The 24,053-nt window shown below is 45.0% G+C and overlaps 1 protein-coding gene and 2 pseudogenes across 1 annotated transcript; 2 read left to right on the top strand and 1 right to left on the bottom strand.

Moving 5' to 3' along the window:
- The first annotated feature begins 7,932 nt into the window (after window positions 1–7,932).
- LOC124694717 lies at window positions 7,933–14,224 on the top strand (annotated as a pseudogene).
- Window positions 14,225–20,078: 5,854 nt separating this feature from the next.
- On the top strand, window positions 20,079–20,945 carry LOC124694714 (probable tRNA-splicing endonuclease subunit Sen2). Its single transcript, XM_047227667.1, has one exon. The coding sequence runs from the start codon at window positions 20,079–20,081 to the stop codon at window positions 20,943–20,945; it is 867 nt and encodes a 288-aa protein (XP_047083623.1).
- Window positions 20,946–21,511: 566 nt separating this feature from the next.
- Window positions 21,512–23,298, bottom strand: LOC124694362 (annotated as a pseudogene).
- Between the last annotated feature and the right edge of the window lie 755 nt (window positions 23,299–24,053).

The raw sequence follows: 24,053 nt of genomic DNA, 5'->3' as shown, positions 1-24,053 counted from the left end.
CTAGACGTGGAGAGCTGTAGCTAATGTTTTATTGAGTTCTTGCAATGTGTCACTACAGGACCAAGGTGGACTAAAGTTTTTTGAGTACTAACCCCGCTAATGAAGTTTATGAGAAGTTTGGTGTGAAGGAAGTTTTCAAGGGTCAAGAGAGGAGGATGATATATGATCAAGAAGAGTGAAAAGCCTAAGCTTGGGGATGCCCCGTGGTTCATCCCTGCATATTTCAAGAAGACTCAAGCGTCTAAGCTTGGGGATGCCCAAGGCATCCCCTTCTTCATCAACTTATCGGGTTTCTTCTATTGAAACTATATTTTTATTCGGTCACATCTTATGTGCTTTACTTGGAGCGTCTGTGTGTTTTTATTTTTGTTTGTGTTTGAATAAAGATGGATCCTAGCAATCCTTGTTTGGGAGAGAGACACACTCCGCTCTTTCATATGAACACTTGTTCTTCGTTTTACTTTTAATGTTCAATGATAAAAGTTGGAAGCTACAATACTTATTGGTATTTGTTTGGAAATAGAAAATGCCTCATAATGTCTTGAATAATTTGACACTTGGCAATTGTTTTGAGCTCTCAAGTAGATCATGATTAAGTTTTTTCATGTAGTTTAAACCTATTAGTGGAGAACTACCGTAGAGCTTGTTAAAATTAGTTTGCATGATTGGTCTCTCTTAAGGTCTAGATATTTTCTGGTAAAAGTGTTTGAGCAACAAGGAAGACAGTGTAGAGTATTATAATGCTTGCAATATGTTCTTATGTAAGTTTTGTTGTACCGATTCATACTTGTGTTTGCTTCAAATAACCTTGCTAGCCTAAGCCTTGTATCGAGAGGGAATACTTCTCATGCATCCAAAATCCTTGAGCCAACCACTATGCCATTTGTGTCCACCATACCTACCTACTACATGGTATTTCTCCACCATTCCAAAGTAAATTGCTTGAGTGCTACCTTTAAACAATTCAAAATTTATCACCTCTGATTTGTGTCAATGTTTAATAGCTCATGAGGAAGTATGTGGTGTTTATCTTTCAATCTTGTTGGGCAACTTTCACCAATGGACTAGTGGCTTCATCCGCTTATCCAATAATTTTGCAAAAAGAGCTGGCAATGGTATTCCCAGTCTCAAATTAATTAACAAAAATAGACACTCCTCCATGGTATGTGAATGTTGGAAGGCACCCGAAGGATTCGGTTAGCCATGGCTTGAGAAAGCAAAGGTGGGGAGGAGTGTCATCATAATAAAACTAAAATAAAAAGGCACTCCTTCATGGTATGAGATTGTTGGCGGGCACCCGAGGATTCGGTTAGCCATGGTTTGTGAAAGAAAGGTTGGAAGGAGTGCCACCCAAAAATAAAATAAAATGGGAGCCGCTCTTTGAAGGTTTGTCTGGCAAGGGGGTTAGAGTGCCCACTACCATTCGTTGACAACAACAAACACCTCTCAAAACTTTTACTTTTATGCTCTCTTTATGTTTTCAAAACCAAAGCTCTAGCACAAATATAGCAATCGATGCTTCCCTCTGCAAAGGGCCATTCTTTTACTTTATGTTGAGTCAGTTTACCTACTTCCTTCCATCTTAGAAGCAAACACTTGTGTCAACTGTGCATTGATTCTTACATACTTGCTTATTTGCATTCATTATATTACTTTGCGTTGACAATTATCCATGAGATATGCATGTTGAAAGTTGAAAGCATCCGCTGAAACTTAAATCTTCCTTTGTGTTGCTTCGATGCCTTTACTTTGAATCTATTGCTTTATGAGTTAACTCTTGTGGAAGGCTTTTGATGCTTGTCTTGAAAGTACTCTTCATGAAAAGTTTTGCTATATGTTATCTATTTGTTAGCAACTATAGATCATTGCCTTGAGTCACTTCATTCATTTCATATGCTTTGTAATAGTATGATCAAGGTTATGTAAGTAGCATGTCACTACAGAAATTACTCTTTTTATCGTTTACCTACTCGAGGACGAGCATGAACTAAGCTTGGGGATGCTGATACGTCTCCAACGTACCTATAATTTCTGACGTTCCATGCTTGTTTTATGACAATACTTACATGTTTTGCTTGCACTTTATGATGATTTCATGCGTTTTCCGGAACTAACCTATTAACAAGATGCCACGGTGCCGGTTCTCGTTTTACTGCTTGTTTTGGTTCCGGAAAGGCTGTTCGGGCAACATTCTCGGAATTGGACGAAATCAACGCCAAAGATCTTATTTTTCCCGGGAGGCTCCAGAACACCGAAGGAGAGTCGAAGGAGAGCCAGGGGCCACCACACACGTGGGCCGCGCGGCCCCAGGCCTGGCCGCGCCGGCCTAGTGGGAGGCCACCCTGTCAGCCCTCCTGCGCCGCCTCTTCGCCTATTTAAGCCCTTTCGACCTAAAACGCGGTACCAATTGACGAAACTCCGGAAAGACTCCGGGGCGCCGCCGCCATCGCGAAACTCCAATTCGGGGGACGAAGTCTCGTTCCGGCACCTGCCTGGACGGGGAAGTGCCCCGGAAGCCATCTCCATCAACGCCACCGCCTCCATCATGCTCCGTGAGTAGTTCCCCCATGGACTACGGGTTCTAGCTGTAGCTAGTTGGTATACTCTCCCCCATGTACTTCAATACAATGATCTCATGAGCTGCCTTACATGATTGAGATTCATCGATGTAATCGGTGTTGTGTTTGTTGGGATCCGATGGATTGTTACGTTATGATTGTCTATCTACAAAGTTTGTGAAGTTATTGTTGCTGCAATCTTGTTGTGTTTAATGCTTGTCACTAGGGCCCGAGTGGCATGATCTTAGATTTGAGCTCTATAATTATTGCTTAGATTGTATCTACAAGTTGTATGCACATGTCTATGTCCGGAACCAAAGGCCCCAAAGTGACAGAAATTGGGACAAGCGGCGGGAAAGGCTTAGATATGAGGATCACATGTTTTCACGGAGTGTTAATGCTTTGCTCCGGTGCTCTATTAAAAGGAGTACCTTAATTTCCCAGTAGATTCCCTAGAGGCCCGGCTGCCACCGGCTGGTAGGACAAAAGATGTTGTAAAAGTTTCTCATTGCGAGCACGTATGACTATATATGGGAAACATGCCTACATGATTAATAGACTTGATATTCTGTCTTAATGCTATTTCAATCCTATCAATTGCCCAAGCTGTAATTTGTTCACCCAACACTTGTTATTGGAGAGTTACCACTAGTGTAGATAGGCTGGGAACCCCGGTCCATCTCGCATCATCATATACTCGTTCTACATGTCATTGGAAGTAGTATCAACTATTTTACGGTGCCATTGCTCTCATATTGCTATTACTTGCTGCTCGTGTTACTTGTTACTACTGCTCTCATATTACTCGCTACTTTCACGTCACCCCTGTTACTAGTGCTTTTCCAGGTGCAGCTGAATTGACAACTCAGTTGTTAAGGCTTACAAGTATTCTTTACCTCCCCTTGTGTCGAATCAATAAATTTGGGTTTTACTTCCCTCGAAGACTGTTGCGATCCCCTATACTTGTGGGTCATCAGTGGGCCTCGATGTTGGTCGCCATCGCTGGAAGCGGCTTGGAGAAGGGGTCGGGCGGCGAATCCTCGTTGGCTATGAGCATGGTGGCGTGGCGCTGGAACCGCGGAGCCTCGACGGAGTCGGCCTCCGAGTAGCTGTTGAAGATCGGGAGGATGGAGTTGTCCTCGAAGTCAAAGACCGGGGTGATGGAGTCGGCGATTGACGCTGCGATGATGGATCCGTCGACTGATGCCGCAGCCGCCAAGTCGGTGTCTTGCTAGGGCCGACTCGTCCTCGACGTTGGTCTCCCCCGAGATCGGGAGAGTGGAGGTGAGGAGTTGGTCGGGCGCGTAATGCTCATGCAGCTGGCCGGGGCGGACCTCGGCGGAGTTGGTGATGCCGGCGTAGCCGACGAAGAGGTTGTCCGTGCCGACCGACACGATCCAAGCGTGGGTGATTGGTGATTACGCCGGGTGATACGTGCTCGGCTGGATGTGGAAGAAGCCGCCAGTGGCGATCATCCGACCGAAAGCGATCGGCTGGCGGACCGGCGAGTAGGCCTCATCGTAGATTTGAGGACACACACCCCAAGCCCCACGGTGGGCGCCACTGTTGTGGGTATGACCACGACAGGTACTACAGGGTGTAGCACTTCATTGATGCGGGGCAAGGGAGACGTAGCCATCTACGGACCGAGGTGCACATGGACACAGGTTTAACCCAGGTTGAGCCCCTCCGGAGGAGTAAAAGGCCTACGTCCTGCTAGATTATATTTCTCGAGATTGATTACAATGGGGGGTCTCAGTCGGCGTGGCGACTGAGTGCTATGGAGGTGAGGGAGAGTGAGATTGGATCCCTTCTAGGGTTTAAGCCAGGGGTTTATATAGGCACCCCTAGTCTAGGGTTACATGGAGATAAGATAATGCATATCCAAATGCTATAAGGCCGGGATCCTTTGTTCCGCACCGAAGTCTTCAACCATCTTCAGTCGCGCGGGCTTGTGGGTCAGTCGTTGTTCTTCAAGGTTTTAGGCCCAGTCGCCCAGAGTTTAAGCCCAGTCGAGCAATTGGACTCTTCTGGTCCTTCTCCCCTTCGGCGAGTGAGCCCAATGGTGGCCCCCTTGGGCACATCCCCATCAATCGTGGTTAAAACTAGTGAAACATATAGGTGGGCTGCACAAGCTTTACTGGTCTTCATGGAAGCCCTTGCTCGGTGAAGCTGAGAACATGCCCATCGACGAGCCTGCATGGCGAGGTGGTGGCGGTGGCAGAGCTTTGGCGTCGAGGGAATGGGGCATCTCTCTCAGTGGACGAGGATAGGGTTTAAGGGGCCTTCTGATGCAAATTTGACATGTGCCCCTTCACAAATGTTGTGAGGAATTATGTCGCGGACCCGCCGCCGTATGGTCGTCCGTGCCCTTACCACAGGTCATTAGAGCTTCTCTTCGTTATTTTGAGCGTCTAGTTTACTTGTGGCGAGATCACTTCTCAGCTTGTAACTCTGAACCCTAAACATGCCTTTTTAGTTTACTTGGCTTTTCGCATCATGTGATTCTTCCCATACATGCTCACATTTCTTCCTTAATTTGTTTATTTCTGTAAGATAATAAGCAGCCTGACAGATTTACACATCCATATAATTTTAGTGATTATTGGAAGGTAGAGAAGTTTATCTCATCAAAATATTGATAACTGAGGATAAAAATGAGTGTAAAGTTCACTTATCCTGGTCCAATACGACAGTTCCAACAAGTTGGGGACAATTGAGTTGGGATATGGAATACATCGGAGGAGAAACCCAGCGGGTACCCGTTGAACTAAGGAACCAGCCCAACTTCATATGGACCCGGCCGGAGGAGGCTGGGTATTCCGGCGTCTAGAAGCTAGGTTCCTTGTGATTGCACACACCGGCTGCATGAGGAGTCCAGCGCCAAGTTGCGGTCTAGCACACGTGCAAGCAGCCTCTGAAGCCTGAACCAGTCGCGCTAGCTCTCTCCCCGTGACCTGTGTATCGAAGAAATCGTCAGCTTGATGCCTTGATCCGATCTTCAGGGAATGGAACGTTCGACGGTGGACTTGTATGCGTGCCGCGTGCGACCTCCAGGTACGTAGTACGCGAAGCAAATCAATCGATCGACCATCAAGGATTAGATGCCAAAGGAGAGCTATGTCGGGGTGCACGCACTTTCCTGGCACTGACGATCGATGCCTGATGGATGACCTGCTTCCTAGCAACTGGGCGTTGTCCGTCCGTGACCTGCTTCCTAGCTAGCTCCATGGATGCTTCCCCTGTCAGTGTTCCGTTCAAAGTTTTAAATAGCGCGCTATCTCTTCGCTATAGCATCGCTAGAGCAAATTCAGACCTACTCCCGCTAAAGGTATGCACTTTTAGCATTAAATAGAATATCTCTCTAATAGCTCGCTAAATTGCGCTAAACGCTAAATAGGGCTGAAAAATAGCGCCATTTCTCATGCTAAAACCAAATATTTTAACATTTAAATTTAAAAGTTAAATCTAATTATGTAATATGAATTTATGCACTACTTTTATTACTAAATCATCATAATTATTGAGTACAAGTTTGCAACCATTGAATCATTGAATTTCTTGTCATATTTATAGATGATATAAATGTTTGATGACTAATGTTTTCTAGAAGTTTTCTTATTTTATAAAAAACGCTAAATGACATAGCGCCTAAAAAATATCGCCGCTAAGAAGCATATTTAAAATATTGGTTCCGTTGCTACTACTTGCAGTTAGCATGCGTGCTAGCCAGGGCAAGGACCAGTCGTAAACGGAAAAACTAGAAGTATACTCCCTGTGGAAGATTCCGAGAAAATATCGCATAATGCAGCTCTGACTTGCCTAACTGGCTAAGCTGACGGTGGTAAAGAAAGAGACGCACGGGGCGGGCTTGACTAGTCGGAGTAACCCAACCTGCAAGGCCATGGACGACCGTTGACGATCGACCTTGAGCAGTACGTGTATATTCCGACCATCTAGAACACATGTGTGGAAGCAGACTAGGAGATCAGTATATAAGCAGAGCCAGGAGATCCACCATCTTAGTATTAACTTGCACAGACATACCTCACGTTTGCACTTGCAACAACAGCCTCAGCTGACATAAACCCCAGCTAGCTAGCTGCAAGCTTCTCTACAACACCTAGCAGCAGTGTCTAGCAGACCGATCGAGGTATACGGGCCGCAGCCGTGGCCATGGAGGCAGGCGTGGGGATAGGGGCCCTGCCGGGGGCGCTGTCCGGCAGCCGCCGCAGCAACACGAGCTGGAGCTCTTCCTTCGCGCGCTCGCTCCGGCAGCCAGACACGGACGACCCCTTCCGGCGCGCCTCGTCGCGGCACGAGGAGGACGACGAGGAGAACCTCCGCTGGGCGGCGCTCGAGAAGCTGCCCACCTACGACCGCATGCGCCGGGCCGTCCTCCGCGGCGACAACGAGCTCCATGCCCACGACGAGGAAGGCACGGGGCTGGTGGACATCCAGCACCTCGCCAGCGGCGACGCGGGCCGCGCTCTGCTGGAGCGCGTCTTCCAGGACGACAGCGAGCAGTTCCTCAAGAAGCTCAGGGAGCGGGTCGATACGGTCGGCATCGAGCTCCCGGCCATCGAGGTCAGGTACCAGGATCTCTCCATCGAGGTCGACGCCGTCGTTGGCAGCCGAGCGTTGCCCACACTATGGAACAGCGCAACCAACTTCCTACAGGTATACTATCCTACGTGCTCATATTCTTCTAAAACGCGACTTCAGATTTGCAGCATATACATGTTTCCAGATCACTTTACGGCGCGCTAGCTAGTTAACTGGCTCCGCTTTTTTTTTACTATTGTTTTTGTTTACCACTAAATACTAAAAAAGAAGCCACGCCCTCTCGTCCTCCCTCACCTTCTTCTTCCTCCCCATCCCCATATATATCCTCTTTCTACCTTGCAAACAAGCTACAGCTAGCCTTACCTTCGGTCGAAATCAACACACACCAGACTATGGGTACCGTCCTTCTCGCCGCCGGTCACGGACTCGCGGTTCCAGTAGGTGGAGGAATAAGCTGCCAACAACAAAATTCTGGTGAGGGTCCTCCGATGAGGGTAACATAGGCAGGGGGCAGGAGAGCAAACCAGAAATAGGCAGATGTTCTGCGGGTTGAAAACAAAATTATGACATGTCTAGATCCCACATCGGAAGACTCCAGTTAAAGGGAGCGCCATGTAGCTGCTCGACCAAATGTCTCTGAGAGCCCGGGCCGAACCATTTGTAAGGCTTGGCTTGCTTCATAGGGGAGTTGATCCAATCAAGAAAACCCAGTGTCGCTTCTCACTTTGAAAATCAACTAGTACTCCTCTGCCTTTGCTTGTTTCTAACATTGGTGTCCATTATTACTTCTGAATATGTATGCATCATCATGGATGAACTGAATACCATGATTCGCTTATACAACACAATGATGACAACAGGACCTTATTGGACGGCTTGGCTCCTCCAACAAGAGGACCATCCACATACTCCAAAACGTCAACGGCATCCTCAAACCATCAAGGTAACAAACAAATATTTACATTCTTCTTTCCGCTGCTGCTGATTCTGTTGTTGCTTTATCATTAGTACTACTACTGTTATGCTGCCAATATCAGAATCCATATAACAAGCCTATTATCTCTCACCCACGTGTCTCTCATGCATCTTGCGCCAGTATCAATTTGTTACAGCTGAACTTAGATAGGCCAGATATTTTCCCAAAATCAGTTTTCAGTAACTACGAATCAACCTTACCTTCTTGCATGAAACATTACTTGTTACTTTCCTCTAAATGTACATTAATCTCACATGCATGTTGTTTCAGGATGACTCTTCTTCTTGGACCTCCTTCTTCCGGTAAGAGCTCACTTATGCGAGCCCTTACCGGGAAGCTTGACAAAAGCCTCAAGGTTTAACTTGTCTTCTTATTATTTTGCATATGCTTCATGGCCACACGTAGAAATAAAAATAATCGCTAACGTGTTGATATTATAACACACCAGGTGTCTGGCAGCATAACATATTGTGGCCATAAGTTTTCGGAGTTCTATCCTGAAAGGACAAGTGCATATATTAGTCAATACGATCTCCACAATGCAGAGATGACTGTAAGGGAGACATTGGATTTCTCAAGACGGTGCTTAGGCATCGGTGCCAGATATGACATGCTTGCAGAGCTCGCTGTGAGGGAACGCAATGCTGGCATAAAGCCAGATCCTGAGATCGATGCTTACATGAAAGCTACTGCGGTGGAAGGACAAGCGACTAACATTATTACAGATCTTACTCTCAAGGTGTGGCTCTAACTATTATGTTCACTAAGAAATTCTCCAATAAAATTGTTCTTATTGATTCTAAGAGAATCCTCGGTTGCAGGTGCTTGGGCTTGACATTTGTGCCGATACCATGGTTGGTGATGATATGATTAGAGGAATTTCTGGTGGTCAAAAGAAGCGTGTCACAACAGGTATGCATGGACACGGCACATAGATAGTAAAATGCATAATTAGTGAATTGATTGTGGAAAAGGAATTTTTGTTATGCTTATCTGATTTCTACTTCCAATGATGGCAGGGGAGATGTTAACAGGACCCGCAAGGGCTTTGTTCATGGATGAAATTTCCACTGGTTTGGATAGTTCTAGCACATTTCAAATAGTAAAATATATAAGGCAATTGGTTCATGTGATGAATGATACTGTGATGATCTCGCTCCTACAACCACCCCCTGAGACCTACAACTTATTTGATGACATAATTCTGCTATCAGAGGGATACATAGTGTACCATGGGCCACGCGAGAACATCTTGGAATTCTTTGAATCTTTTGGATTTCGATGTCCTGAGAGGAAAGGAGTTGCTGACTTCCTTCAAGAAGTCACTTCGAAGAAAGACCAGCAACAATACTGGTGCCTTGCCGAGGAGCAGTACCGTTATGTGTCAGTCCCAGAGTTTGCTGAAAGTTTCAGGTCATTCCATGTAGGCCAACAAATGCTCAAGGAGCTGCAAATTCCTTTTCAAAAATCCAAAACCCATCAAGCTGCGTTGACCACCGAGAAGTATGGGCAACCTAGCTCGGAGTCACTCAAGGCACTGGTGTCGAGAGAGCTGCTATTGATGAAACGTAACTCATTCTTATACATATTCAAGGTCACCCAATTGGTCATCCTCGGGCTCGTGGCCATGACTGTGTTCCTCAGAACAAAGATGCCCCATAGACAGATTTCAGATGGTGCCAAATTCTCCGGAGCTCTGTCTTTTAGTTTAATCTCCATCTTGTTCAACGGGTTTGCTGAGATTCAACTAACCATAAAGACACTTCCTACATTCTACAAACAAAGGGATCTATTGTTCTTCCCCCCTTGGAGCTATGGACTGGCAAACATCATTTTAAAAATTCCTGTTTCGCTTGTGGAGGCTGGAGTATATGTTATCCTCACATACTATGTGATGGGCTTTGCACCTGCTGCAGGAAGGTATCCATCCGTATATAATATGTGTGTCCTCTTCATTATTTGCATTTAAATTTAACTCCATTGTTCATCTTTCTACTCAATGTAGGTTCTTTCGTCAGCTTTTAGCTTTCTTCGCTACACACCAAATGGCAATGGCATTGTTCAGATTAATGGGTGCTATTTTGAGATCAATGGTTGTGGCGAACACTTTTGGGATGTTTGTGCTCCTTATTGTTTTCATATTTGGTGGATTTCTCATCCCTAGAGGTACACATGTTGTCATGATAAAATCATTTATATAACCCTAGATAGGCATGCACCTCATTTGTATGGATATAAGTAACCTTTTACGTCTCTATTTTTCATGTGAATAGGTGACATTAGACCATGGTGGATCTGGGCTTATTGGTCATCTCCTATGATGTACAGTCAGAATGCTATATCGGTCAATGAGTTCCTTTCCAGTAGGTGGGCCATTGTAAGTTATCTCAGAGCCCTGTATTGTATATATTGTTTTTATAAACTCGGGTACAAAGGGAAGCATTGTATCCAAGTATCATAGAGGTGACAACATCTTAGCTTATGTGATTCTTTTCTTTACTACAGACAAACAACGACACTTCTATTGATGCACCAACAGTAGGCATGGCAATTCTTAAAAAAGGTGGCTTGTTTACTGAAGATTGGGGATTTTGGCTCTGCGTAGGAGCCCTTGTAGGATTTACTATTTTGTTCAACGTCTTCTATCTTTTGGCCCTTACATACTTGAGCCGTGAGTACCATTATTTTCTTTTGGCCGAGATTATTTTTTGATGCCCTCAAAAGCAGGGTGCTTACACAATCATATGATGTTTTTCTTCCAGCTATTGGTAGCTCAAAAACACAAGTTCCAGATGAAGAGAATGAGAATGAGACAAATGCAACAGCTACTACGACATCGACAATACCTATGGGTGTGTTCATCTTTGTTAGAATATAGCAACGTCTATTATATACTTAAGCTTATACAATATTTATCAATCCAATTGATATCTTAATATAATGATACTAACTAGTCACTTTTCATTTGCATTTTCTGCAGGTACTAACGAAGATACAAATAGGGCAACCCAGTCACGAATTGTCTTGCCTTTCCAGCCTCTTTCACTTTGTTTCAACCATATGAACTATTACGTGGACATGCCTTCAGTAAGCCTACCTACCTTCTTCCTATCACATTTTTTTTTTGACATAACCGTGTCGGTTGTATGATAGGCTTAGCAACATATATGGATAAAAACATAGTTTAGCTCCGATAATAAAATGTGACATCTTGTGTTTCAGGAAATGAGGGAGCAAGGATTCGGAGAAAATCGTCTCCAGTTGCTCTCTGATATTAGCGGTACTTTCAGGCCAGGATCTTTGACAGCATTAGTTGGTGTGAGTGGAGCTGGGAAAACCACTCTAATGGATGTACTGGCAGGAAGGAAAACTAGTGGATCTATTGAAGGAAGTATCACACTCTCCGGTTACCCTAAGAAACAAGAAACTTTTGCCCGCATTAGTGGATACTGTGAACAGACTGATATCCATTCACCAAATGTCACTGTATATGAATCCATTCTCTTTTCTGCTTGGTTGCGTCTTTCATCAGATGTTGACGACACGACGAGAAAGGTATATATTCAAGATACGATTCAAACTAAAAAAATGCAACGTTATACATATTTGAAGCATCAAATCAATTCTAATAGTTGTGTTTAATAATTAATCTTCAACCACATAGATGTTTGTGGAGGAAGTCATGACCCTTGTAGAGCTTGATGTGTTGCGCAATGCTATGGTTGGTCTCCCTGGGGTTGATGGCTTATCAACTGAACAAAGAAAGAGACTAACAATTGCCGTGGAGCTGGTAGCAAATCCTTCAATCATATTCATGGATGAGCCAACTTCTGGTCTTGATGCTAGAGCCGCAGCAATTGTCATGCGAGCAGTGAGAAATACAGTCAACACTGGGCGTACTGTGGTTTGTACAATCCATCAGCCTAGTATCGATATATTTGAGTCTTTTGATGAGGTACTCTCTCTCTCTCTATGTATACTTTTATGCATATCTCCATATTATAATGTGATAACTACTTTTGATCAAGAAATATGAATAACTCACAACTGGGTTCCTTTTGTAGCTTCTGCTTTTGAAAAGAGGAGGACGTGTTATTTATGCTGGTGAACTTGGTCCATGCTCTCAGAAACTAGTTGAATATTTTGAGGTGAACTCCTTTGGTGGTACATTTCAGTTATGGGGTAGCCAAGTTTTACCAGTTCCAGTTAGAAAAATAACTTGCTTCCATTGAACAAAAACGGGACCTGGAAGGCTGGAACTCCTTACAGGTGTAACAAAAGTAATAATAATAACCCATGAGTCAATGATTGAATTGCAGGCAATTCCAGGTGTTCCAAAAATCACAGAAGGATATAATCCAGCAACTTGGATGCTGGAAGTTAGCTCCCCTTTAGCTGAGGCTCGCTTGGACATGGATTTTGCTGAAATATATGCTAATTCATCTCTTTATAAGTAAGTACCTCAGTCACTAAATGTAACCATTCATCACTTTAACCAGCGGTTGTCATTTACATTAAAAGAATACATGATCTCTTGAAATGATGCACTAAAAATGCAGTTATTTTCATTGGTACTATCCACACTGAGATCAATTTTTTTTAATATGACCAGGCACAACCAAGAACTTATCAAGGAATTGAGTGTTCCCCCACCAGGTTCTCAGGATCTCTCTTTTCCTACAAAGTATTCTCAGAATTTCTACAACCAGTGTGTTGCGAACTTCTGGAAGCAATGGAAATCTTACTGGAAGAATCCACCCCACAATACCATGCGCTATCTTATGACGATACTCAATGGTCTTGTATTTGGCACGGTGTTTTGGCAAAAAGGATCAAAGATGTATGATTCCATTTTGTGGCTATTGTTCAGACTTGGGATTAGCGCTGTTGAAAGATGGTACATTCAATCTTATGAAGGAACTAATAGTTTTTTTTTTGTGAACAGAGAATCACAACAAGATTTTCAAAATCTACTTGGAGCCACTTATGCTGCTGTCTTCTTCCTTGGTGCTGCTAATTGCATCACAGTTCAACCTGTTGTGTCAATCGAGCGAACAGTTTTCTACCGTGAAAAGGCGGCAGGGATGTACTCTCCACTAGCCTATGCATTTTCCCAGGTAATTTATTGACCGCCTTAATCTAATAATCATTTTGATTGAAATAATAGTGCTTGGATGCATTGGGCTTGTTTCTGATGAAAGGAATAAGCCCTCCTATTCAAAATATAAGAAGCATACATTTCCAAATATTTATGATTCTCGATAAGTCAGCTGGATAACTGGGATCCAATTATCAATCTCTATATGAGGATGAATACAGAATACTAGAAAATGAACGAATTAACATTAATATACTTTCTGAAAAAGATCGAGTTTGAGAAACTAAAGGTTGTGATTTCTGGAGTTCGTTTGTATAGTGTGATTGAGCTACTTGTTGAATATTTTGGATATGAACAAATCTAAACCCATCCATTCTCAACACTGTGCATATATTTATATCTGCAGACATGCGTGGAGATCGTGTACAACATCCTGCAGGGTATTCTATACACAATCCTCCTCTATTCGATGATTGGATATGATTGGAAAGCAGACAAGTTCTTCTATTTCTTGTTCTTCATTATTGCAAGCTTCAGCTACTTCACACTGTTCGGCATGATGTTGGTGGCAATGACTCCATCTGCAATGCTCGCGGGCATAATCGGAGCATTTGTAATGCCTCTTTGGAACTTATTTGCTGGGTTCCTCGTTATAAGAACGGTGAGAAACCATAGATTAACCTTGTTGCATTTCGATTAACCAAATTTACTAATGAATGATCATAGTGATGGATGTTTGGATGGTTGTTGTTGCAGGCAATACCAATTTGGTGGAGGTGGTACTACTGGGCTAACCCAGTGTCCTGGACAATCTATGGTGTTGTTGCATCACAGTTTGGCGAGAACAATTCTAGGCTCACCGTCCCTGGTGGGAGCCCCGTGGTGTTGAAGCAATTTTTGGAAGATACTATGGGAATGAAGCATGATTTCCTTGGCTATATTGTGCTAGGCCACTTTGCCTACATCATTCTCTTCTTCTTCGTCTTTGGCTACTCCATCAAAGTCCTAAACTTCCAAAAACGTTAGGCAATGAGCATTTTTCTTTTCTTGTTGCTATGAATAAATCCAGTGTGTGATATTTGTGTGCATTTGAGTTATTCAGACATTCTATAATCTCTACTACTATTAAGTAGTAAATTTAGTTCAATAGCGATACACCTGTTTTGCTACCATTATTATATGGGAAGTATAATGTCTATTCTGTCTCTTATTATGTATCAATTATTGCCAAAATCTAAGTTCAGTTTTCAATTCTACACCAAATTTACATGACCTTGTAGTGAGAAAATCATGTAGATTTGATCCATTGTCCCACTAAAAGTGGTCATGAAGTGACCGTTGATGTCATACTTGATCCAATTGGTGGCACATCGCATATATCTATGAAAGCACATATTTTTCATATGTCTATAGGGTGTTTTATCTCCGATAACAAAAAAATAATATAAGTGACCGCATATGCCATTGCACTTGTCTCTACTTGCTTACACATCACCAATGTGTTGCAGCACACGGCTGAAATGGGCCGTCGCACACGATAAACCAAACCGTCGCTATGCAAGGGTATGTGATACATCAAAAGAATGCACACGGTTTCAGAAACCGTGTGCGATGAGGCATCCTTGCGCACACAATTTTTTTGATCCAACCGTGTGAATATGAGCCTTCGCAGACAACTTTTCTCTTTTGAGCGTGTGCGTTTTGTACGGTCGCAAACGTTTTGAGTTTTTAGTCGTATGTGTTCATCTTATTTCGCACACGAACTAGTTGTGATAGATAAAAAAAAAAGAGAATAGATGTGTGGTCATCTGAACACTCATGGAAGTATGGTACCAAATCTCAGTTATATTCTATGGATAGCATTACATATAGTTGAGATAGATTAAAAAAAAAGAGAATATGTGGCTTTTCTTGGTTACGTCTTTGTCTCCACGATGATGATGTACCTTGCAAGGATATTGGTAGCATCACCATCGGCTTGGAGCACAATTCAGTCGTGATACTACTTCTCCCATGAAGGTAGCATCATCATCGGCTTGGAGCAACATGCAAATATTGCTCTAAGGATCTTAAAATATAATTCAAAATGTTATTCAATGTGATAATATTATACACAAATACAAATGATGATCACGCACTACTAGAAAAAACCTTACGGGTGGCGCACCTATATTGCCTACCAGTGGCTCACAATGGGACGCCACTACTATCATGCCATTACTAATTATTAGCATTGGCGCACCAGGTGGTGCGCCATTGGTAAAATAAATACCAGTGGCGCACTACGTGGTGCGCCACTGCTAGCATATAGGTGTGCCACTGGCATGTGGTAGTGGTGTGCCACCAGTAGTGATAGAAGTGTGCCACTGGTATTTCGTATAGGTGCGGCTTAGCAGTGTGTCACTGGTACTGGTTACTGGTAGGGTTCCGGGTGCGCCACTAATTGCAACAGGTGGTGTGCCGCTGGTAATGGAGGAGGACGCGCCACTAGTATCCAAACTGCTGCGTCAGTGGTAATAATTCGAATATTCCACTTATATTTGCTTTTCTAGTACTTGTACAGGTTACACAATACATCACAACATATACAGTTTGCAATACAGTATATATAGACAAATTTGATCGTACCGGTAATAGGATAGTCTCAATGATCATAATCCATCACATTAGCCTCCGAATTCGAAATAGGGAACAAAGTTCAAATATTAGACAAGTTTAAGGTCTCAAGATCGAGTAGCAAAGTTGTCGTCACATTACAAGGTCGATCATCTAAACTAGCATTAGATAGAAGAGAGTTGCAGTCGCGATGGTTGTCATCGCGATGCAAATGGTCTTCATCCGGTTCCTCCTCCGCTCCCTCCTCTCTTATGCTAGAAAGCGTGCATATTTGTCTTTAGCCTCCGCCCTAGTGGTGTATCCTTTGTAACTGTTACCGCTGAAACGGTGAACCTGTCTCCGACACTCCTCCCAGTCGTTATAGACTCCGGAAACCCTGCCCTTGTACACGACATACGACGGTATCTCTATGCACAAGACGAATGAAACATCAGTAGCAAGTTTATAGATTAAATACCCAGGAAAGCCGAGCGGTCTTATTGTTGCGAACCATGACGCAGTGAAGTGCTTGTCGACTGTAATGCTCGTGTGTGCCGACATTGCAGTGGCAGGGGGTTTTACCTTGGCTAGCCGAGGAAGCCGACTCGTTGGCGACGCGTGGCACGAGGGAGCAGGGCGAAGAGGCTACGCGTCGATGAAATGGGAGGAGGCAACCTCAGGAAAGATCTACACACCACTATGCCACGACCAACCGTTTGTGATAGGGAGAACAACGACAGGCTGGAATAAAGGTTCGTCACATATGAGTCCCACACGATGTTGCTTCCTTGACCTGTTTGCGAAAAACTACAGACTGTTTTTCCTAATTTTTCTGTGTGCTACCCTTTTGTTATGTCGCGCGAAAATATTTAGTGTGCGTTCTGTTCGGCCATGGGACTGCCTGGACCCGCGCACAAAATTCGTGGTCTGGGCTTCAACATTGGTTCTCACCACACAAAAATGGCTTTCCGTGTGACATGGGGTTCTTAAAAGGCCCGATCTGTACTAGTGACTTATTCGAGTTCCACTAAATATCTACATGGAAGTGGGGTGTACAACTTCCACATGTTTGCCATAGACCGATAGAGGCCACATATAATATTTTTTCGCGAAAGAAGATTTTGTAGTTCTTGTCGTGCCCTAGAGTGGAATGTATGATTCCCCCTTAATTTATGTACTAATTATGATGCATGGCTTTCCAAAACGTCTGCCAACAAAGAAGTTGGAGACTTGTTGTCCTCCAAACCTTGTACTTTGTAACTCACGATAAGCAACCACACGAGGCGGTTCCAGTTGCAGGTCTCTCGCCGGTGTTTTCCGTCGCTCTCCTTCGCCCCGATCACCGTGATGTCATTGCGAGGGGAGGGGTTCTCCTTCGTGTGCATTTTAGTCCTACGTTTTCTAGGTTCCTCCACTATGTCATGGTGGAGCAGCTGATACTAGTGATGCTTCTAGGAATGATGTTATCTCAGTCCGTGCTGCTGCTCGTCGGAGGAGTTGCCGACGCCGGTGAGAGGCTTATAGATTCCAAGCTTTTGAAGTGGCTTCGATCTAGTGATGCGACATGGTGTAGGGCAAGAATGCGCTGCTCTTGGAGTGTGGAGGTCTTGACTGCTACGTGCTTGAAGAAAAAGGTGGGGGATCCGGCCGCCTGAAAGGCGGGGTGGCGCTCGCCCCGGATCCGGCATTGAATAGGTCGGGAGGGCTCTTCCGGCTGGTGTTCCTTATTGGGTTGGATCCAGGGGCGGAGCCAGGAATTAGACATAGGGGGGGCAGGGTGGAGGTTCGAAAACTTAAATTTCTCCATAACATATTACACCTTGTAATACAACTAGTAGAGCAATTTTAAGTGATTTTTCTCCATTTCTATACATCTAGAGGTTAATTGAAAGTAAATTCCCACTGAACGTTACAATATAGCCGTATACAGGAATTAGATGGAATACCAATTAGCTCATAGTATTTTGGAACACCATTTTTTTGTTGTAAATTTAGGTTGTTGTAGAAAAGGCTTTTTCATGAACACTTTAACTGAATCAACAATAAAGAAATATACTGTAGGAGATATAGGATCAGCAGTTGATCTATTTTTCTAAGAAACATCTAAATGGAAAATCGATCGACTGCCACTAATGAACTAGACTGTCAATCTGCCAGGACGTAATTATAGTCTATCAAATAAGAACTACACCGAGAACCAACCTGAGGTTGGGTGGTTAGGAGGGTGGTTGTACCCCCAGCCCACCAGAGTTCAAATCCCAGATTTGACATCTATGTGTCTCATAAAGATGGAATATTCATTCAGTGGGAGGCGACGTTCCCGTCGACAGCGAGTCGCCTGTGGTGACTTCGTCAATTTCAAGATCCAATCCGCCGGCTCAGTCTTCCGGAGGTGCTCATAGGGGTAGGGTGTGCGTGTGTGCGTTCATAGAGGTGAGTGTATACGCGTGTATGTGAGCGTCTGCGTTTGTACTGTGTTTCTCAAAAATAAATAAGAACTACACCAGCAGCGTACCTTTAGAAATGTGAGGGCATTGAGCTGATCGGAATCGACATACTTTGGGGCAGCACAGCTCCGCAGCAGGATCAACAAATTAAGCGGCTGTGTCCTGAAGACCTGATGCGGGTGGCTTCCTAGCCCGGCGGCCGGCGTGGGAACTGGGAATTTGGCAAACACCATCCCAGCGAGCGGAGGAGGCAGGTGCCCTAGGATATTTGGCAGTGAGATCGATCTGGGCGATAAACGTCTGCAGTTATGGAAGGAACACTTTAGGCTTCGGAGATTGCTCCCTACATAAAAACATGGGCTGTTTGTTTCCCTGCTGGGCTTCGTATGTATATACAAAATGGATCAGTAATAACTCTGGGCTCAGATACTAGATAATCAGTACATACAGGCAATTAGTACATAGCACAATATAGTATAATAGTATACATGCGCTGCAACATATTGAGGGGGACCACACATTGGGGGGGGGGGGTCGGCCCCTGCTCCCCCCCCCCGCTCCGCCCCTGGTTGGATCCACTCTTATGGGTCCGTGGCTATCTTTGTTCCTTCATGCCTCCTAGCAAGGAGTTTTTTCAACGCCAAAGAGTGGACCAATTGCCGGTGCATTTCTTCTCGAGCAACGGCGGAGGACGTGGGTTCTTGGTAGTTGCCGTGGTGACAGTTTGCAACACTATGACCGTTAGTATCCTCATTATGTTCTGTTACTTTTATCCGTAAAAACTCTATATTATTATGTTTATGAATATACAACAAAAAAAACATCCAATTACGCTCCACAGTGTACGCAATGCATAAGTGTGCCGGAGCAGTAGATTTTCAACAAGAACTTAACCTGGCATGCTTTTGTAAAATCCAAAAATGAGTAGGTCCTTAATTTAGCAGTACGTGAAAAGTTAGTAGTTAACATTGTTTTAAGTGGATTTGTTCTTCGACATGTGTTTCGAGTGGAACTGGACCGCCTTTAGCCTAAGGCCTTCTTCTTCAATTCAGCCCAGCGACCCCAGAGCAGCACAACATCCCTGCCCGGAGTCCACTGTCGGCCGCGCCGCCGCCGCCGTGCTGAGGCGACAGGAGGAGCACCGCCGCCTACACCCCCTCCCACGCCGAGTTGCGCACTCCCGTAAGCTGGCCTTCGTCTCTTGGCGGCGCCGCCTTGAGCCTTTGACCATCGCCCGCCTCTCTCGGCGGCCGCTGCTGTCGCCTCCCCGCCGCCAGGTCCGTCCCAAATACTCCTCACTCCCGCACCATGCGGCACTGTCTAAATAAATCGATGGGTGTTTTGGTGTTTACTCCGTGGCCGTGGCGCTCTTACTCGTCGCAGGCATCATCCATTCCTGTTCATTTACCCCCAAATGGCAACATCCTGAACCTAAGAACTCACTTTGGTACTATCTGTCAATCCATACACCGACATGCGAATGCACATCCATGCTTTGATGTTATCTACTTTGGTGCGTTGTTAAGCATCAGGCCCAAAGTCCATGCTGAATGTGTGGCAATGCCTAGGTGTTGTTCCTCCCCCTTTTGGCGTTACTAGTTATACTTATACCCGGGTAGTTTTCAGCTCGAGGCACGGCCATATCCTGGACTAACCGCAACCTAGCCTCCTCGTCACAGCTCCTTGTTATACCCCAATCTTAAAGCTGCATTCTAACTCAGTGGAACCGAAAATAGCACTGAGCACAAGCTAACAGTTCCATGTACTTCTAAAAAACGAAAACCTTTTCCATTTCTTGTCGATATCTTAACACCTGCGGCGTTGTGTTCTCAGCTTACATGTCATGTCCGAGATGGAAGAAGGGCAAAGACGGCAAGGATTTCTCAGCTCTAGCAGCAGCTAGCCCCATGTCAAGCATTGTTGCCGAGCTCCAGTCTTCACTGAAACGATCTAGACCCGTGGCAACTATATCTAGCCACGGCAAGGACGCTATTCTTGGAGTGAGTCCACATCAAGCTATCCTCCTGAACCAAGCTGCCTTTGGCCGGTTCGTGGAAAATGCCGGAGCAGAGAAACAGTGGTTCCAGCTGGGCGCCGAGGAGGTCTTCTACCTTTGCCATGCTTTGAAGTGCGTTGTGGTCGAGTCGGAGAGCGGGAAGCAGATGAGTGAAGGGGAGCTATGGGATCACTTGTGCTCCGCATCAGAGTCGTTTCCTGAGATGTACAAAGCATACTCACATCTCAGATCAAAGAACTGGGTAGTGCGGTCAGGTTTGCAGTATGGTACAGATTTTATAGCTTACCGTCATCACCCAGCGCTCGTACACTCAGAGTTTGCCGTGGTTGTGGTTCCAGAAGGAGCAGAGCTTGGCGGTAGGTGTGGCCGCCTGAAGGTGTGGTCCGATCTACTATGTGCACTCCGAGCTTCCGGCAGTGTGGCCAAGACACTGCTGGTTCTGACAATCTCCAGCAGTATCTGTGAACTGGGATCGCCAGATTGTTTGGAGCAGCTGTTTGTTCATGAGAGGACAATTACAAGGTGGATAGCGCAGCAGTGCCGTGAGCAGCGATGTGAACCATGCAGAGTAGAACCAAGTAAGGAAGAAGAAGGTCACACAAGAGAAACTGTAGTCTTAAACTATTGGGGTGTAATACTAGGCTTCACGGTTCTTTCTACCCTACTTGTATACAAGCTGAGATTCTGACAATAAATCTTAATATTTCTCTGTACTTCTGTTTGTTCCGGTACTCTTGTGACGTGTGAGTCTTGTTAGATTTCTAACAATGGTGCATACATATATCCATACAAGTATTTGATTGCAGAGGAACACAACATTCACATTATGATATGGGGTTAAATCTTCTATAGATCTTAAAGACAGCTCCGACGAGGCATTTATGTACTTCAAGTAATACAGGACTGGAATCTTCGGCCTCCTAATGGCCACCATACTCTAGCCTATTGAAGAAAAGAGGTACACTGGACACATTTTCTTCAAATACTGTTTTCCCTATATACTTCCAGTGTTTAGTACTTCAATACATTCAGGTCTTCAGTATACATCTTGTAACATCAGAGTCGTACAAAAGGACTGAACAGACTATTTCCATAGTAAAGCAAGTATGATCATAGACAATAGGGGCACCATGAAGTCTGTAAATAGACATATTATATTATGTATATATTCAACAATTTGACCTGATTTGTCTCTGAAGTAATAAATCTGCGTGTGGTAAATAATTCAATCAGCATAAGTACAAGATCATTAGATCATCTTAAAGGCAACTGTTGAATAACAGTACGCACAATGGTAGCTATTGATTCTTTCTTCCAATTGGAGACTCCCATCTTTACATGCACACCACACTCGAGGTACTTCTCCTATATGCTAGCCTCGCTGTCGTAGCTCACTGAAAAGACTGCTTAGCTCCTTGTTCCGTAGAGCCCCTTTGCAAAAATAGGAACCTGTAAAAAATGTAAATAAATGCTGCATTGCAGTATTAATATATGCTTCTGTGTTAGAGCATCAATGTTTTATTTCAGTTCTTACAGGTGTAATTTTTCAGACAAATGAATTCTGAATGTACTTGTAAACTGAAATTAGGTGAAAGATTTTAGGATCACGTCATCAGTTTGCACCTCCATGAAGATGGAGCCCAGACCATGCTCCCAGTCGTTCACAACCGGTGTTTGGCAGCATATCTTTATCTTACCTTGTGGTGTCAGTCATTGGCCTCTCAATTATATCCTTCGCTGCAACTTCATTATTACCAAGCTTCCTAAGAAGTACCCTGAAGTTTTTACTGAGGCGAATCGCCTACAAGAAATGCTTGGGGATATGAAAAATTATCTGCATTTCATTCCATGTGTAAATTCTTAGTATATTGAATGGTCCCTAGAACAGAGTAACTTGCAATCATGTATTATATACTCCTGCTTGCTTATACATGCGGTGCTATTAATTGAGTAAATGCATTGTTGTCTATACTTAGTGAAGCGAGGTACTTGACATGGCTTGCATGTTGCTTTTTCTCACCACACCTTTTCCAGCTCAAGAATCCCTATGATCCTTAGCTTTGGTGCAGTAAAAATAAAATTCAGTAAGTCACCCTGGTGGACATCCAATTTTTTTGGTCGATACCAATGTTCTTCCAGGATTTATCAAATAACAGCATCCTTTGCACTTTTATTTCTGGGGCACGCTGAGAGTTCTATCAGTCTTAGGGTGTCAATTGGGCATGGAGTAGTTATTTGCCAAGGGCTGTCTAGCCTTGAATTGGACAACACATGGAGCCATAGTGAGACGAGTTGAATCGTCTCAGGCTGCCCCTTTGGCTGGTTTGACACATGGACGATGACATTCCTGGTTACATCAGCTAGTGTAAGGGTGAAGCCATTGTACTCATCAGTTTCTTTTGCCACTTGAGTTGCAACTTTAAGTGGTCCCTTGTAGCCCTGCAGGATACACATTATGTGGATCATGCTTAATTGTGGAGGGGCAATGTTATGTTTTCAGGCTCTTCAGGTCCCACCGACCATTCCAAACTTTCAGGGCAAACTGGAGGATTTGTGGCTGACCGTCTGGCTGACATTAAGCAGGAGAGGAAAGGTTTGGATTCGATCAGTATGCTCGTCAGCAAGAATATCTGAAAACAAGATTCTTTGGTATCTTGAATCAGACACGGTCGGCGCACAGGCCGGTGGCCCTTATTTTGGATGAAATTGAGCGGTGCAGAAATGCAGGAGAGGTGGCTTTTGTGACTAGCTCGATTGAGTTATATGGAGGGATGTTCTCTTCTCTGAAATTCAGCAGCAGAAGGATTTGTGAGTAGCTTGGTTGGTTTACTCGTTCGACAACGGCTGGCATGGAGAAGCCTATTTACAAACTGACGATGACGAAAAGGTTTCCGAGTCTGTTTCCAAGTCAAATCCTGGACGTACGAGAGCACGCCTCGTCCCCTTGTTTACCTGACCAGTCTCGCCTCCAAGGAAAAGCCAAAAATTCCAGGCCCTAGCTGAACCACCGCGACGCGCGCGCTCAGTAAGGCAATCTCCATGGATGGTCTCCCAGAGGAGCTGTTCGCCGACATCCTCGGCCGCCTTCTGCCTCAGAACCTCGCCGCGTGCCGGAGCGTCTGCCATGACTGCCGCGCCTGGATCGACGCCCGAGGGATGCTGCTCGCAGTCGCGGACCTCGTGCCCCGCCGTATGCGCGGCATCTACATCCACCAGGTCAGCCAGCAGCGGTCATACGCGCACACATGCTTCTTCTCCCGAGAGCCAGCAGCAAGCCCCGGCATGATCGATGCCACGCTCCGTTTCATGCCGCGGGACGGGCCGCTAGGCTCTGGATGCGTCCTTGATCACCGCAACGGGCTCCTTCTGTACATCAACGTGAGTACTAGCTTGCGGTACGTGTGCAACCCGGCGACGCGGCGCTGGATAGAGCTTCCCGCAATGCCCTTCGATGGCCTGCGTCTGCGTGGCTCCGAGCATCTCGTGTTCGACCCAATCATGTCGCTGCACTACGACGTGCTCTTCTTCCCCGAGCCACCTCGTGAACACGGACGTGGCATCACAAAACACGCCTTCGAGAGGCTCTTCCAGGAGTGCCCTTCTTTGGGAGAAGACTGGGGGGAGCATGGCCGGGTAAGCATCTATGCCTTGGCGTCCATGGCATGGCCACCCGTCTCATACCCGGTGCAAGTGTTCTCGTCCAGAACCGGCCAGTGGAAGGAGAAGCGCTTTACCCGCGAAGACGATACAGCGGTTACCGTGTCAGACGTTTGGTCAGATCCCTTGGGATGGATGG

The sequence above is a fragment of the Lolium rigidum genome, chromosome 3 (assembly GCF_022539505.1).
Source record: "Lolium rigidum isolate FL_2022 chromosome 3, APGP_CSIRO_Lrig_0.1, whole genome shotgun sequence".
In the NCBI taxonomy this organism is placed as follows: domain Eukaryota; kingdom Viridiplantae; phylum Streptophyta; class Magnoliopsida; order Poales; family Poaceae; genus Lolium; species Lolium rigidum.
The sequence above is the reverse complement of the archived record's forward strand: the minus strand, read 5'-3'. Positions and strand labels throughout refer to the sequence as shown.

What these genes read in the sequence shown, in the direction of transcription:
- LOC124694714 (XM_047227667.1), top strand. Translation starts at nt 20,079, where the DNA reads ATGTCATGTCCGAGATGGAAGAAGGGCAAAGACGGCAAGGATTTCTCA.